At 36.4% G+C, this 17,877-nt stretch overlaps 1 protein-coding gene across 3 annotated transcripts in view; it reads left to right on the top strand.

Moving 5' to 3' along the window:
- Positions 1-17,877, top strand: part of CFTR (CF transmembrane conductance regulator) — a 191,923-nt gene that overhangs the window by 16,818 nt on the left and 157,228 nt on the right. For all 3 annotated transcript variants that reach the window (XM_043873384.1, XM_043873381.1, XM_043873383.1), the window contains exons 2-3: positions 9,807-9,917; positions 14,758-14,866. In XM_043873384.1, the coding sequence (XP_043729319.1) occupies positions 14,837-14,866 (30 nt within the window). In that variant the 5' untranslated portion in view covers positions 9,807-9,917; positions 14,758-14,836. The remainder of the gene's footprint in view (positions 1-9,806; positions 9,918-14,757; positions 14,867-17,877) is intronic.

Below are 17,877 nucleotides of genomic sequence, written 5' to 3'. Positions count from 1 at the left end.
TAATGGATTCAGAGTTCTAGAAAAAAGGAGGGAATATAAAATAAGTTGGATAATTATTAATATAAAGCAAATACCAGTTAAATCAATATATTATGTTCAGTCGCTAAGGCATGTCCGATTCTTTGCCACCCCATGGACTGCAGCATGGCAGGCTTCCCTGTCCTTCACTATCTCCCAGAGTTTGCTCAGATTCATGTCCATTGAGTCGGTGACGCCATTCAATCATCTTGTCGTCTTTTGCCCCCTTCTCCTGCCCTCAATCTTTCCCAGCATCAAGGTCTTTTCCAGTGAGTTGGCTCTTTGCATCAGGTGGCCAAAGTATTGGAGCTTGAGCTTCAGCATTAGTCCTTCCAGTGAATTCAGGGTTGATTTCCTTTAGGATTGACTGGTTTGATCTCCTTGCTGTTCAAGGAACTCTCACGAGTCTTCTCTAGCACCACAATTCAAAAGCATCAATTCTTCAGTGCTCAGCCTTCTTTATGGTCTGACTCTCACATCCGTACATGACTACTAGAGAAAACATAGCTTTGACTATACAGACCTTTTTCAGTAAATAGATGTCTCTGCTTTTTAATACTGTTTAGATTTGTCATAGATTTTCTTCTCATGAGTAAACATCTTTTTATTTTGTGGCTGCAGTCATCATCTGCAGTGATTTTGGTAGCTCAAGAAAATAAAGTATGTCACTGCTTCCACTTTTTCCCCATCTATTTGCCATAAAGTGATGGGACCAGATGCCATGATCTTTGTTTTTTGAATGTTGAATTTTATGTGAAGTGTATTTTGTTCCTACCTTAGGAAATGATGTAGAACTCATTTTCCTTCTTTCCCATTCAGTTATCACTGGGCATGCTTGAAATTGCCTCTCTGCACTGTTTGCTAGTATGGAATTGTCTAAAACAACAGTAATAGTGGTGAAGTTCTGATAGTTGCACAAGTTTCTCTGTAATTTTTACAAATGCCAGCTAGCAATCCAGTGGCATTTCTACTGTAAAATCTGAAGGCCAGTCCATTTCCCTTCTTCCTTGTTTTCTTGGTTTCAAATATATTTCTTTTTGCCAATGGAAATAAAAATTACAAATCAGAGAGCAATGTTATCACTTGTCTTTCCAGATTAGTAAAGGGCTCCTGAAAGTAAACTCGTAGGAGATGCCGCAATTTTATAGGATAGTTAATCATCCTATCCTCCTAGCCAGTTGTTGCAGCTACAATCAATTTTGGGTCTCTTATTTTTGGCTTCATGCCAAGATAGAATAAAAAACTAAAATCATGAAACAGTACTCTGAGGCTGCTTTTCTGAAGTATACAGTCTTGACTGTTTTTTTTTTTTTTAAGCATTGCTTATCATCTCTCAGTTGCTTGAGTCCCTGAAATCCAGCACTTGTGAATGAATTAAGTGTAGCTGTTCCAAGTGGTCTTTTTGTGCCAATGCCACTCATTCCTCACTTTCTTCAGTGTACTATCATCATTCTCACTTTGTCTGTGTTCATAGTACTATAGTTGCAGCAATGAATTGCTTTGCTTCTGAGACTCAGGAAATAATTTATATGTATCTCATGTTGCATGTCGCCAATCCTTGGATCTATCTGTGAATTTTGCATAGTCTAAATCACTTGTAGCAGCTACCCAGGCACTAATATATGAAAGGGTTTAGAATGTCAAAGTCGCCATAATAAATTTTTGCATTTTACCATTTTTAGGAGTGAAAAATCAAACATTGGGGAAAACTTTCCAAAATCCACACTGACAGTTGAGTTCTTTATACCAGCTTTGTTTATCTTAATACCAGCTTTTTTGAGATATAATTCACATGCCAAAAAATGAACTCAAAGTATACAAGTCAATGTTTTTTTAAGAGATGTGTAACTATCACTATAGCTAATTTTAGAATGCAGGGTATGAGGGGGCTCATTTTTCCACATCTTTGTCAGTTTTTACCATTACCTGTCTTTTAGATTATAACCATTCTGATGGTTATGAAGTAGAATCTCATTGTGGTTTTGATTTGCATTTCTTTAATGGCTAATGAAGTTGAACATCTTTTCATATGCTTTTGGGCATTCATATATCTCCTTTGGAGAAATGTCCATTCAGATCCTTTGCCCGTTTATAAATTGGGTTGTCTTTTTATGATTGAGTTATGAGTTCCTTATATATTCTATATACAGATCTCTTATTGGATATATGATCTGCAAAAATTTTCTCCCATTCTTTGGATTATTTTTTCCACTTCCTTGATGGTCTGCTTTGAGGCATAAAAGTTTTATAATTTGATGATGTCTAATCTATTGATCTTTTTCTGTTGTTGTTTATGGTTTTCATATTATACCCAAGGGTATGTTATTTTTTCCCCCCTAAAATCTAATATGGCAAATTTGGTACAAGTGTAGGCTTTGGTATCACAGTCCTCTTTTGAAATTCTAACTCTGCCCTGGATAAATGATTTAAGCTCCTTCAGCCTGTTATTCATCTGTAAAATGAGGATATACTAGGACTTAACTGTTGAATCATTGTGGGGAACAGGTGAAATAAAGAATGTGAAATACTTAGAATTTTACAGAATTATGGTAATTGTCTACTAATGTTAGCTATTACTTTTGTTATAGTCCCAATAATAAACTCTAGTGCTCTGAAAATTAAAGCCATGTAGATTCTATGAAGAAGCAATATAATAATGTACAGCTATAATATTTTATGAACAACAATGAATCTGACCCCCATGAAAACCAAGTAGTCATAGTTGTTATTTCCAGCAGGAGCTGCAGCTAAGAGATCTTAGTAAGAGTTTTTCCAAGGTCACATGACCAGGAAATGATAGAGTTAAAACTTAAAATTTTCTTCTTAAAATCACTTAATTCAGTTTTTTTCAGTAACAGATTTGTAGTAGAAATTAAGTGGAGTTTTTTAGTCTTCATGATAGTTTTACCTCAGACAGTTATATAAGGAAAGAAATGAAAGCAATTTTATGGGAATTAAAACTGATAGTGAAAATTATATGAAAATCATGGAGTTAAGGTGTATTTGACTACAAAGTTTATTTGCATAGATAGCCATAGCAAGTACTAATTATATATACCTTCTTCTTTAATTAAAAAGAACTTCCTTCTTATTTCCAGTTATACATACTTACCGTTAGACATTACTGAATATAGATAAGCAAAAAGAAAGTATTTTTTCCAGATGTCTTAATATGCTTGCATTCCTGATACATTTATATTTAGAAGCATCTTATAAAATGGGCCTATCAATTTTCTATTTAAGTTTAGGTTCATTTGGCATGAAGTTAAATTGATTTGCATTATGGCTTTAAATTCTGGGCCTCTGGAAGATTTTTTAGATTGGTTTGTAGGCTTTTGTTGAGCAACAAATAATCATCTTTCCAAATCTAGAAAATTCATTGACTGCATTTATTTACTGTTAACTCATCTACAGAAAGAAAAAGAATTTCTGCAGTTCTGTTGGTAAGGTAGAAGCCTCATGAGAAATTAACTCTCAAACAAAAATAGCTCCTTTAGCAAGCAAGAAGGCAAACACTGTTTAATTACCTTGTGGAATCAGAGGACAGAGACTCACTGATTTGGCCTGCGCCCCAGTGCTGCAGCTGTGAGGTACATTCTTGAAACCTACAAATTTTATATAGGACTTTTGAGGGCTAGCTGCCATTACTTTCTCAAGTTTTATCTTTACTAAAATTCACTGAGGAAAAACACATCTGACACAAATAACCCTGGATCCAAGTTGGTTCAACAGTTGTGACATTTGAAGTGTTATTTACGTGAATTGAAAACAACATCCTTGTAGAGATGAAATGACTTTTGGTTGGAAACCAATTCTTCCCATCATAGCCATTTATCAAAACGCTAAAGCAAACTGGCAAAATGTGCTGCAGAAATTTGAGATTTATTGTCACATTCTGTTCAAATGATTCCCCTCCTTTCCTCTTCCTAAACTTCAGCATTTTCTTTAGTTAGGACTATCCAACTTATTTGAGGGGTTTCAAACCATGGTAAATATACTGGATGAGGAGAAAACCTCTGGTGTATTTAAATTTGTCCATACCAAGCAGTTTACAATAATTTCTATTAGTTCCTTAAGTATTATTTCATGCAGAAAGGAAAAAGTCTTCGTCATTTGAGTTTATCAATTTGTCAGTATTTGGGAGATGTGTCATGCAACCATGGGTTTGAATTTGCTGTTATTTCACTTGGCTATATAAATCAAAAGTAATGTTACATAATGTAGAGACATGATTGTTTTATACAAAAAAAATCATCTTTAACTGAAGAGATCTGATACCTGACCTTCATCTTAAATTATAGCAGATGAAAATGTCAGTTGCCTCTGGTGGATTAATAAAGCCAAATGTCAAATGGGAAGGTGATTATAAGCTTTAATTATGTGGTTTTACAGGGATAGGTTTCTTGAAAAATCAAGGCTTTAATAGTGTCTATAATTGGAAAATTCTTTTCATCATAAGGAAGTACAGGTCACTCTAAATCTGTGCAAAAATCAGAAATTTTGTTCTAAGAAATGAAACTAAATACAGTTTCATTGTGTGTGTGTATTTTTTTTTAATCAAGTGATTTTTTTTCCTTTATAAAACCTGAAGCCTCTTATTAAATGTGCAATGGGTCTGAGCGCTAGACTTTTATTTTTTATTTTGGTCTAAAACTTTAGGATATAAAGAACTGTATACCTTAAGAATCTCTGCTACCCTGTAATTAATGATTAGTGAGTTTCTGTTAGAAATAGCGAAAACTTTGGAAACTGTCACAGTTTCTAAGCTCAACTTATAAATCCATTTTCAATATGCAGTTACAGGTTATGAATAAAAAAGGAGGATAAGATCAGTTAGAGGTGAGGTGGAGGGATGGTGAGAGCAAGTTTGAGGAAGATGAGGAAGAACAGGGTTTATTGCTTTTGGTTATTGCAGGTGTACCTGCCTTGCTATTATGAAACACCTGCATGCTCATTCATTTTTTAGTGGAAGATATATTGAAGTAGGTATTCTGAGTTGTCATCCTAAATTCCATCCAAGTATGTTGAACGTACTCAAGCTTATTCAAAAGAAACAGTGGCTGGAGTTTTACAGTAACGAATATTTCATTGAGTGTCTAGATATAGATAACTGGGACTTTTTTGTTTGCTTGTTTTTATTTTTATTTCTAGGATTGGCTTGAGGTAGTCAGGGAGACCTCCATGATGGAGCAGAGATTTTGTTCAATTGTTTTTGGCTTAATCTCACGAAATAAATTCTTTCAGTTAACTGGTGATTACCAGGCAGCCTAAGGTTAACTGATTTTACGTTTCATAATTAACCTTAAATTTCTGTTTCAGGTTATGAAAATAGGTTTAGTGTAGTGAATCTGTCAGAAACACTAAACTGTATTAATCATTATTAATGGTTAACTCTTAATGCTACTGAATATGTTTGATTTGATGGTACTGGGCTGTGGAGCTCTTTATAATCAAGACTAAAGGTCATGTTATAATATATGTATTAAAATGGGCACAGATAACACAAGGAAGCTTTTTATAAATGTAGCCCTCAAATTGTGTTACTTTAAAATGAGCTAGAAACTCATTTATGGAATTGGTGATCAGGTCTTAGATATGGACCAAAAGATGTATGTTCATTAGTTTTTTTTTTTTTATTTTTTTTTTTATTTATTTTTTATTTTTTTTAATTTTTTTATTAGTTGGAGGCTAATTACTTCACAACATTTCAGTGGGTTTTGTCATACATTGATATGAATCAGCCATAGATTTACACTTATTCCCCATCCCGGTCCCCCCTCCCCCCTCCCTCTTCACCCGACTCCTCTGGGTCTTCCCAGTGCACCAGGCCCGAGCACTTGTCTCATGCATCCCACCTGGGCTGGTGATCTGTTTCACCATAGATAGTATACATGCTGTTCTTTTGAAACATCCCACCCTCACATTCTCCCACAGAGTTCAAAAGTCTGTTCTGTATTTCTGTGTCTCTTTTTCTGTTTTGCATATAGGGTTATCATTACCATCTTTCTAAATTCCATATATATGTGTTAGTATGCTGTAATGTTCTTTATCTTTCTGGCTTACTTCACTCTGTATAATGGGCTCCAGTTTCATCCATCTCATTAGGACTGATTCAAATGAATTCTTTTTGACAGCTGAGTAATATTCCATGGTGTATATGTACCACAGCTTCCTTATCCATTCATCTGCTGATGGGCATCAAGGTGAAAAGACAGCCGTCAGATTGGGAGAAAATAATAGCAAATGAAGAAACAGACAAAGGATTAATCTCAAAAATATACAAGCAACTCCTGAAGCTCAATTCCAGAAAAATAAATGACCCAATCAAAAAATGGGCCAAAGAACTAAACAGACATTTCTCCAAAGAAGACATACAGATGGCTAACAAACACATGAAAAGGTGCTCAACATCACTCATTATTAGAGAAATGCAAATCAAAACCACAATGAGGTACCATTACACGCCAGTCAGGATGGCTGCTATCCAAAAGACTACAAGCAATAAATGCTGGAGAGGGTGTGGAGAAAAGGGAACCCTCTTACACTGTTGGTGGGAATGCAAACTAGTACAGCCACTATGGAAAACAGTGTGGAGATTCCTTAAAAAACTGGAAACAGAACTGCCATATGACCCAGCAATCCCACTTTTGGGCATACACACTGAGGAAACCAGATCTGAAAGAGACACGTGCACCCCAATGTTCATTAGTTTTTGAAAGAAAGAATTTGTTTTTAAACTTCCTGCAAATGTCTATGATATTTTAATATTTACAGTTAGTGAGATTCTCTTTATTTGTAAATTTAGTTTCATATTTTAACAATTTTAAACATACTGAAAATGAAAGTTTTAACAATAGAGGGAGTATATTTTTCTCTTCTAAATTTTCCATTTTTTGCTGTTGTTGTTTAGTAGCTCAGTCTATCCAACTCTTTTGCGACCTCATGGACTGCAGCCCACCAGGCTCCACTGTCCATGGGATTTTCTGGGTAAGATTAGAGGAGTGGGTTGCCATTTTCTCATCCAAGAGATCTTCCTGACCCAGAGATTGAACCTGCGAGGTCAGGTTGGCCCTTTTCTGGTTGAGCTGATTGTTAAATTTTCAGGAACTTTGTGAGCTGGTTGTTAAGCACAACTAGTATTAAAAATTAATTGAGTTAAACTTACAATTAAATAAATTATGTTAAATAAAGATAATAAAAACAAAAGTTATTGCTGCCTATTCATTATTATCTATGCTATTGAGGTTAGTTGATTGTATCTGAACGGTAATCATACTATTTTATGATATGCAACTGTGTATCTCTTCCCTGAATTTGGTGTTCAGTGACTTCACACTTGATGGCTTGAAACTGGTCATGGTGGGAGTATTTACAACACAGAAACTGGCTAATGCCATAAGTCACTTTTTGTTTTTCTTAAGAAGGCATGGGTAAAGACATGCTAGCACACCATATCATTGCCTGCAGTTTTCTAGCTTTTGGTTTCCCTGCTTCTAGACCCTCCTTCCAGTACTCTGTCCAGAATAACCCACGCAGCTTACTTTTCCTAGGCAATAAAAGCTGAAGGAGTGATGTCAGAAGAATGTGGTAAAATATAGTTTTTGCCATTTAGTAACAAACAAATTTAACATCTTTGAACCTCCACTCCTTTATGCTTAAAGTAAGGCAGTCACCTCTTTTTGTTCTGCCTAGTCAAGACTTTTGAATTAAAATGACTGTGCTAATGTCTGTGAAAGTGCTGTACACACATATTTTTTTTTCTTAGTGGTAAACACTTGCTTCACCTTTTCACTTATTGACTTTAGTTTACAAAGGCTTATAACTGACAGAATAGAATTTATATCCTAAAATTGCTGCCCCAGATTTTTCACACCCTCACTGACCCCAGTATCAGCAAATGTGGCTCCAGTGCTTATGTTGGCTACTGGATGGCAAGCTCCCGGTGGGTGTGCCCCACTCTCTCAGACAATGCCCACTGTAGATGCTGTATGATCATGGGACTTCTTTACTGTGTTCAGACTGTCCTCAATGTTTTCATTCTTGTTCTCTTTGAAAAACTGCCAATGGATCACAATGGGCAATAAAGATGAACCTTACTATCTCATCCTTTGTTGAGATTTGAAGGTTCTTGTTAAGATGCAAACATTGCAAGTAAAAAGGAAAAAAACCTGACATATTAAGCCATTGTCACTTGTTGATATCTTGGTCAGAAATGGTTGGGGAAACTCCTGAGCCTTTGAGCTGGGTTGTAATTCAGTTGAATTTTAAGGAAGGACAAGTTGTAGATATGCCAGGAACACAGGGAAGGGGTGAAGACCAGGGAAGTATAAACAAGAATCTGGACCTCTTGGGTGGGAGTGGTGAAGGTATAAGAGCCTTTTGCAGTTTTGCCCTGAAACAATGTCAAAAATGTTTGCATTTGGCGTAGCATTTCCTCTTTTTATTCAGAATGACTTTGCTAGAATACTTTTCTGTCATGAGTTTATTTGGTCTCTCAGATACTGCTAAAACACTCTTGATTTTTGGTGGGTGGCGTGCCTTGATATATTACCAAATTCTCAGTGATACCAAATTTTAGAGCTCTCTGAAGAAGAGAAAGATAGCAAGAGTTAAACATATGTTGAGAATCACCAATTCCAACTTCAATTTGTTTTGTTAATAAATACATGACATTTCACATGAGAAAGGTCTCATTTGCTCCACAACTTTAATTTAGAAATCTTTTTGTACATAATTTCTTTAACAGTTCTCCTGCCCCTCCCTTCTTCCTCTTTGTTTTCCCTTTTCTTTGATTTGTTTTTAGATTTTCTTGCCTCTGTGAAGATTGTTGTTGTTTATTTGCTAGGTTGTGTCTGACTCTTTGCAACCCCATGGACTGTAGCCCATCAGGCTCCTCCGTCCTTTGGGTTCCTCAGACAAGAAGAGTGGAGTGAGTTGCCATTTCCTTCTCCAGGGAATCTTCTCCACCCAGGGATTAAAACCACATCTCCTGCATTGGCAGGCAGATTCTTTACCACTGAGCCACCTGGAAAGCCTTTCTGTGAAGATGATTTTGCCTTATTCACAATAGTTAGAAACAATGTATTTGAAAATATCTGCAGTATCCTGCCTCAATATTTACCAGGCCAGCTTCCATCATAAATTGTTATTTATTAGATATGTAGCAGGCCAAAGTGCGTAACTGTTGTGAGACGAGGAGACAAAACACAAGAAAATTATGATCCCCACCCTCCTTCAGGGGTGATGATTAAGTCAACAAATTGACACACACTACTCATTAGCCTTCCAGCTACAGTTAGTTCATTCCACAGACAGCACATTGCTGAGGATTGTGTGCTATGATATGTTGGGTGGTGTTTGAGGGTCTGTTTTATCATTCACAGATCATTTTGTAGAGGCTGGACATCAGCAAACCATAAACTTTTAATATCTGGTTATTTTAAGGAAATTTATTCCCACCTCTCTCCTTCCCTCCCCTCCTTTTATATTTTTATAGTTTTAGTATAGAATGTTTAGCAGTTTGTTTTTTTTCTCTGGGAAAGATTCTACCACCATCCCTAATCCTTTTAGAAAAAGCTATAGTCATGTCAGTTCAGAGGTGTTGATGTTTTATACAGTTGAGTTCTGTGAGATATGAATCTCTGATATTCATAGAATATACCTTACTTTATTCTCTTATTTATGCGCTGCTGTTTTCCACATGCTAGAAAATTTGAAACTTTATCTGATTTCAAGTCTACATTGGAGATCAAGTTAACAGTTATATCTGTTTCTCCTGTTTATTTTAGCTGGACCAGACCAATTTTGAAGAAAGGATACAGACAGCGCTTAGAATTGTCAGACATATACCATATCTCTTCTTCTGATTCTGCTGACAATCTATCTGAAAAATTGGAAAGGTATGTTCATGAACATTGTTTATTAGTTGAAAAGAGAAATTAATATTATTAGAGACTAGAGAACTATTATTGGTGGGCCTAATTCTTAAAATGGAGTATTTTTAATAGGAACATCCTCTTTTCTTGATGAAGTCTTGATCAATTAAGAATTGATCATAGAAGGGATGAAATAAAACCATTTTCCTGAGAAAGGATTTTTTTTTTTTTTTTGAAAAATACATATTTGAATTCTGAGAAGCTATCTGTCACTTAAAGAATATTAAGTGGATTTTGTGAAGACTGGAGTAACATCTTTATGAAACAAGTGTATATTTGCCTCTAGAATCTTAAACTGTGAATACAGATGTGCGTAGTTGGAAATCTTAGGGTAAAGGCAGTTGGATGTCAAAGATATGTAGAAGTTTCATATTTTTGAGCACATATTGAATGCCAGATATGGTATCTCCTCTCAGCCTCTCTGGAAGGAGAGTATCATTATCTTTATCTTGTAGAAGAGCAAATTGAGGCTCAGAGAGATATAATTTTCAAGCTAATAAATGGCTGAGCTCTGGTTCAAACTCAGGTCCATACTCCCAGCTTCCCCAAGAACAGTGTTTCCCATTGTAAAGACGTCTTCTATTTTAAGAGTATTGGTTACAATCCTTTTGATTGCCAGTGACAGAAATCCAATCAAGTAGCTTAAGTAAATACAAAGAGGAAATTTATTGACTCATGTAATCTATGTGTGTAAAAGCCTAGAGAGACAACCGCCGTTAGGGACTCAATGGAACCAGGAACTGGTTTTATTGTCTCAGATTAGCTTCCTCCATGCAGTGGGTCCTCAGAACTCTTTGCTCATGTCTTTACAGACCACTGAGGAAACAGTCTTTTTCTCCAAAAGTGAAAAATCCCAGAAACTTTTGAGTCACATGCTTATTTCTTGGACCAACAACAATCTGTGAATGAGCTGGACAGGGTCTTGTGCCAGCAGTACAGGATCTGATACAGATGAGGGGGAAAGGGAAGAGGGAGTTGGCAAAAAAGAAAAAGAAGCAACTACTTTTTTACGGCACCAAAATAAATTAGTTGAGTAGACTTATAATTTGTTTACTTTATTTTCATTAAACTCATTGAATTTCTTTTGAAGCTTCAAGGCAAATAAGTTGTTTAGCCTTATTGTTTCTTGGTTTTATTCAAAGAATTAGGCTAGTGGAAGTAGCAGATTCACATTTCCAAGATCAAGCACCAGCTTCTATTATTGAGCACTTAGTGTATGTAAGTGTCATTAAGGCAGGATGACTTTTGTTTTTTGTTTTTGTTTGGTTTGTTCTGTTTATGATGTGCTTAGAATAAGGGCTAGAATAGAGTCTGGTATATATGGTTGTCCCTTGGTAGACCCCTATGGATACCAAACTTTATGGATGCTCAAGTCCCTTACACCAAATGTTATTTTATTTGCATATAACCTACATATATTCACTTTAAATATTTTAAATATCTCTAGATTACTTATAATGCCTAATAAATGTGAATGTTATGTAATAGTTGCCAGCACACGAAAAATTCAAGTTTTGCTCTTTGGAGCTTTCTGAAAAATTTTTGGTGAACATTTTCCTTCCCCAGTGGGTTGAATCTGCAGATGTGGAACCTGCAGACATGAAGGGCCAATTGTAGTAGGTGCTCAGTAAATATTTGTTGAATGAATAAATGATGATTGAATGTGAAATGGCTGACGTTATGCAAAAACCCGTAATACTGCTGCAGGGATAAAATATATAAGCATAATACATTGTAGGTATATCAGCAAGTTCAAAATAATCTAGTAGATAGTGAATATCTAAGTTTTAAATGGATTCTGCACGAAAGATTAATCACAGTAGGACTAGGCTGTTTATTCCAGATTTATTTTTATCTGTGGCTGACTATTCAGGACATACACCTGAATTTGTAGTATTATCTGCTCTAACACTTTTTTCTCCTCAGTTTTCATTGTCTCCATATCAACTCCATGTTATTGTCTCCATATCAGATGTACCCGCTTTGTTCCAATTCAACAGCTGTGTGCCAGCTAAGTCCATAAACTCTATTAATATTTTTGTCTTTTGGGGGTATTTCTTCTCCTTCTCTTATTTCTTTTCTTTTTTTTTTTTTAGTAAAAGTTGTTATTTAGAGTTTATTCAAACATTTTGGAAGAGTGACATACACTTATGGTACTTTGTATCTCTCAGTTCAGTTCAGTCGCTCAGTCGAGTCTGACTCTTTGCAACCCCATGAACCACAGCACGCCAGGCCTCCCTGTCCATCACCAACTCCCGGAGTTTACCCAAACTCATGTCCATTGAGTCAGTGATGCCATCCAACCATCTCATCCTGTGTCCTCTCCTCCTCCCACCTTCAATCTTTCCTAACATCAGGATCTTTTCAAATGAGTCAGCTCGTCACATCAGGTGGCCAAAATATTGGAGTTTCAGCTTCAGCATCAGTCCTTCCAGTGAACATCCAGAACTGATTTCCTTTAGGAGGGACTGCTTGGATCTCCTTGCAGTCCAAGGGACTCTCAAGAGCCTTCTCCAACACCACAGTTCAAAAGCATCAATTTTTCAGTGCTCAGCTTTCTTTGTAGTCCAACTCTCACATCCATACATGACCACTGGAAAAACCATATCCTTGATTAGACGGACCTTTGTTGACAAAGTAATGTCTCTGCTTTTTAATATGCTGTCTAGGTTGGTCATAACTTTCCTTCCAAGGAGTAAGTGTCTTTTAATTTCATGGCTGCAATCACCATCTGCAGTGATTTTGGATCCCCAAAAAATAAAGTTAGCCACTGTTTCCACTACACTTTGGAAAGTGACCCTGCCTCATATTTCAAAAGCGGATTTGTGACAAAGGCCGTCAGGCAGTTACACTGCGGTTGAAGTACATTGGTCCATCTGGCTCAGTCTGTGACCTTGGATTTGAACTCTGTGCATCCCTCCTGTGTGCAAATCACACATCCATTTCATGCTTATAACTCAGCTATATACTTGATAAGTATAAAATTTCTTCCCTTGTGATTTAGCTCTTGGTGTTTGGAATGCTTACTGGGTCTATTGTGGTGCTGTGGGTACCACAGCATCTACCCTCGCTGCTGATTCCTTCCTTCAGGTTCCAGTAATACAAGTCCCATCCATTAAAAAAAATTCTCCAGCTTTGTTTTCCCCCTCAGATCGCTACCCCATTCTTTTTTTTATTAAAAAAATTTTTTTTTCATTGCTAATGTTTCTCTGCTTTCCTGGTTTCTCCACTTCTCCTTTCCTTTACATCCCAGCTCCCTGACTATGGTTTTTGTTTACCATGTTATTAAAATGATGTTGACCATGGACACCAGAGGTCTCTTAATATCAAATATAATGACATCTTCCTACCATGACCTCAGGGTTGACCACTTCTTCCCACCTTGAAACCGTTTCTTTGGTTCATATACCACCTCTCTTCCTCGTTTTCTCATCTCATTCTTCCTTTGAAAGACGCAGAGTCCACCTCCATATTTCGCTTCTTACCCTGATGTGAATCACTGCATGACATGGAAGGGAGGCAAGTACTGTGAGTGAATGAAGAGTGGAAAGAGTGTGAGCAGATAGTTGGATGGCATAGGTTTTGGCAGGATAGATAGTAAGCTTCTCAGGAAAGCCAGTGTCCATGCACAATGCCCATGATTGCCGAATCTGCCCTCATATCTCAGATGTGTGAGCTTCCTTTAGAGTAACTTAGAACACCTCTACTAAAGGTAGATGGATAGTAATGAGCATTTGTTGTTCAGTTGCATCCAACTCTTTTGCAACCCCATGGATTGTAACCCACCAGGCTTCTCTGTCCATGGGATTTCCCAGGCAAGAATACTGGAGTGAATTGCCATTTCCTTCCCCAGGGGATATTCCCAAACCAGGGATTGAACTTGAGTCTCCAACTTTGGCAGGCAGGTTCTCTACCATTAAGCTACTAGGGAAAGCCAGTGATGAGAATAGCTGTTGATAAAATGCAGAATCTTTATATAGTTCTTTCCTGTGAAACTTGTCTGTACAGTATAAAAAGGAAGATGAAAGGTAACATTTAAGGATATATTTTATCCACTTGGGAAGAAGAAAGTTTTTACTAACAGAAAGTAATGGCAAAACCTTAAATATAATTAGGTTATGGATGTATAGTATTTAAAGAAAAAACAACATTTATTTAATACCAACCATTTTTCATACTTTTAAATTCCTGTTCTACCAGAAGATACAGAATTTGATTCTATACCAATTTTCCAAATACTTTTATTTGAAAGTGACATTTGAGGATATTTGTTCCATACTCCTACATTTAAAAACAAAGTCCAAATAATAAGTTTTTCTAATGTTAAATCACAGAAAAATCCACCTGACTTTTAATCTTGTTTTTGGTTTTACAGTTAAATTTTGTAAAATCCACTACAGTTCCAGAGAGATAAAGATCAAGACATGAAGTAAAAAAATAAGTATTTATTTTTCACCTTGTTCCAAGCACAGTAATGTGTATTCGTAAGAGTTGTATTTTATTTATCCACCTCTCACATTCATTGATTTTTAGAATCCCAGAACCTTTCTTTAACATATATAATGTGGACTTGTCATGAAGTCAGCTCCTTGAAAATTGGTGTATGGTGGAGCATTGAATTCACCCAAATATCTGCCTGAGATAGTGTTGGAAGTGTTGGAAGTTCCCCACGAGGTTTTTGTCTCTGGTCACTTGGGTTAATCTCCGTGGATGTACTTGTGTGAATAAAACTATGTTAAGGGAAATAGAGAATTCAAATATTTGCACATGCAACTTACTGGCCCCACTTTTTATTCTTTTGCAGAGAATGGGACAGAGAACTGGCTTCAAAGAAAAATCCCAAACTCATTAATGCCCTTCGGCGATGCTTTTTCTGGAGATTTATGTTCTATGGAATCATATTATATTTAGGGGTAAGGCTTTTATTTGTAAACTCACTGTGGGTAAAATAATTACATTCATTTTTAAGGTGGTAATAGGACTAGGGTAATCTGGTACACAGGAAAAAGGACTAATCTAACTCCAAATACAAAGAAACCACTAAAACTTTAGTGGAGACAAGTAAAAAGTGCTTTGGAACTAAGAGATCCTGGAACATGGGTGGTGGATTATAATTTAAAATGGGTTCGGTAGAATAAATTTCTTTAAAAAAAAAATCCTTCTGTTATCACAAATCACATTATCATACTGGAATGTGAGATTGCTGGTGATTTTATTTTCCTGTATTCTACAGAAGAAGGTCAGGAGACAGTATCAGGAGAATTAGGTAAAATTCAGCTAATTTCATACATGAGTGTTTGTAATATTTTGAAATCATATCTGCATGCTGAATCATTTTAAATGGCAAAAATTAAAAATATGCAGTGAGATACTCCTGCAGTATGTTTTCTCAGTCTTCTATGTCACCTTCATTGTGAAGAGATCTCCATGAGTGAGGACTCCAGGCTTTATGGTGCTCAAGTGCAGTCTGTGATGTTCCCCAGCTGCTGTCAAATGTGACTAATCTATTACTTTTTACATCACCAGAGCATCATTTTGTATCCTTGATTGTAACCTGTAAAAGTGATGGCAAGTTGTTACTGTACAATATTTACTTTGGGAGGTTGGGTACCAACTGGATGGAACTGTGTTGTAATTATATTGGTCTTCATGCCTCTGGGAGTGAGGAGTGCAATAGTGCTCCCCAAGAACTGTCCAGCAAGTTACATTGCTTTAAGAACTTGTGCTTAGTCATACCAAATAAGTACGTTTCCACATGTTTTGACAAGGATGATCGCGTGTTTTATAATGCTCTTGATGACCTTCTGGAAGACATGCTTCTGGTTTTTGAAATTATCTGTTTATCTATCTCTATGGAAATGTGCAGTAGTTTGGGGGTGATGCTATTTTATTTGTAAATATGAATAAGGTAGCTGAGGAATTAATTATCTTTTAAGATATTTTTGAGGTGATTTTTCTTAATGAGAGCACCCAGACTTTGGGAAACAGTTTTATCTATTTAAAAAAATATGTTGTGTTGTTTGCCTTGCTGACTACAAACTCTGCCTTTGAATCAGAGTATTAAAAGTACAATTCTCTCTGGCCATATCATACAGTGGTCATCCTTGGATCAAAGTGAATACTTCAGACAATTGTTATGCCATAACTAAGGCCGTGGTGAAACTCATTTTTCTTCATGTTCTTCATCACATGCTGCTTCCATTGACTGACATAAACACAACTGAGTAGAAGCTGGGAGAAGGCTGAATTATTAAGTCCTTTTTATGCTCTGCCTGACTTGTGAGAGAGTTTGTTCCTCTAGATTCCACCAGGATAGAAGTTTCATGTGAACAAAAGCACTCGTCTAAACATGAGAATTTAGATGATGCATGAACATATTTATAAAATTTATATTGGTCTGATATACACAGATCAAAATATAGTTTAATATTTATTGAGTATCTTAGCTATTCCAGGTTAAGCATTAAACCCTTTATAAATATTATTTTGTTTAATTCTCCTAGTAATGCTATGGAGCAGTGATTAGTGTCTCTAACATATGGAAAAGAAAATTGAGATGCAGGAAATTAAGTAAATTTTCCCAAGTTACGCACATGGAAAATTTGGTGATAGCCAGATCTCTTTGGTTCCAAAGCCTGTGACCCTTCCATTAGATCAGATTATAATTGCTCTGTAACTATATAATGATTGTATGTCAGTACTCAATGGAATGGTGGCTGTAGTAATCAGTCTTGGATCTGCTGATCTACTCTGCATCTTCTCAGGAGATACAGGTTAAAAGTTTGAAGGTTGAGGATTCTTCTAGGGTCACTTCAGGGACAAATCTGAAGAAAATTCAGATTTTGGTGGCAGGACAGGGGAACCAACTGGAATTTTTCCGCTTAAAGGAATTGTGTGAAATCCACCCAAGAGCCAGAAGTGCTAAGGGTCAAAGATATAGAAAAAATTAAGTGGTAGAAGAATGAAGTGAATGTGGAGAAAGACTAGCTTATTCTTAAATGTCTCAAGCCTAAAAATATCCCAGCAAAAGGAATCTTAAGGCCTTTCTGGGTGTGTTAATTAACTGCCCACAGGTGGGAGTGAGGAGTGACGGATGCTCCTGAGCTAAGCCGGTCCGAAGCCCTTGATCTGGAACTGACAGCATGTTTAAAGGGCAAAGTTGATTTCCATCAGCTCAACTTCCTCAGATAACCAGCAGAATATGGGTGAGGAAAAGGACTGATGGGGAAAGCAATTGACATGTGTATGGTGGGAAGGCAGGGAGAGAATATTTATTGGCACGGCTGTGGGTTTCTCAGCCTTGTCACAGAGTAAAGGCTTCATAGCCTCACTGTGCAGTTTTAAGCAGTGAAAATGTTGAAAACTGTTAAGTCTTTAAGAATTTATGTGGTGGTCATTAAGACAAGTGTAGCTTCTCAGGGCATCTGATCTCTCTACTCTGTTCTTTTTATCTGTTGCAGGAAGAAAAGAAGGAGAGAACATTTCACTATTCTATTAAGACCTCTCTCCTTTTAAACAACTTATACCAAATGCCTTGGTATTTATTGTATTCTTTCCGGGCATTTCTTCTTTCCTCTGTGTGTGTCCTTCTGGGTAATTTTTGTTTTATTAAATGAGCAGGGATTCTCGAACCTGTTATAACACGACTCTTGGTAAAAGACGGACATACTTTCAAGATGTCCTGTGTCTTCTTAGTCCCTCTAAACCAGGATAATTGTGGTGTAAAGAAGGTTTGATTGGTTTCAAGACTGATGGAAAAAGTACTATAAAGTTTGCTGTTTACTGTGAAAGGTTAAGAAAAGAAGGAAATGCCATCACGAAAGAGTTTGTCTGGCTGCAATAGTGATGTAATTTAAAGTCATATTAGCTATGGCCTCTCCTCATTAACTCTGTGCTTGTTTTTTTTTATTTTTTATTTTTATTT

This window comes from Cervus elaphus, chromosome 18 (genome assembly GCF_910594005.1).
Source record: "Cervus elaphus chromosome 18, mCerEla1.1, whole genome shotgun sequence".
Classification (NCBI taxonomy): domain Eukaryota; kingdom Metazoa; phylum Chordata; class Mammalia; order Artiodactyla; family Cervidae; genus Cervus; species Cervus elaphus.
This window is presented reverse-complemented; position numbering and strand designations above follow the sequence as displayed.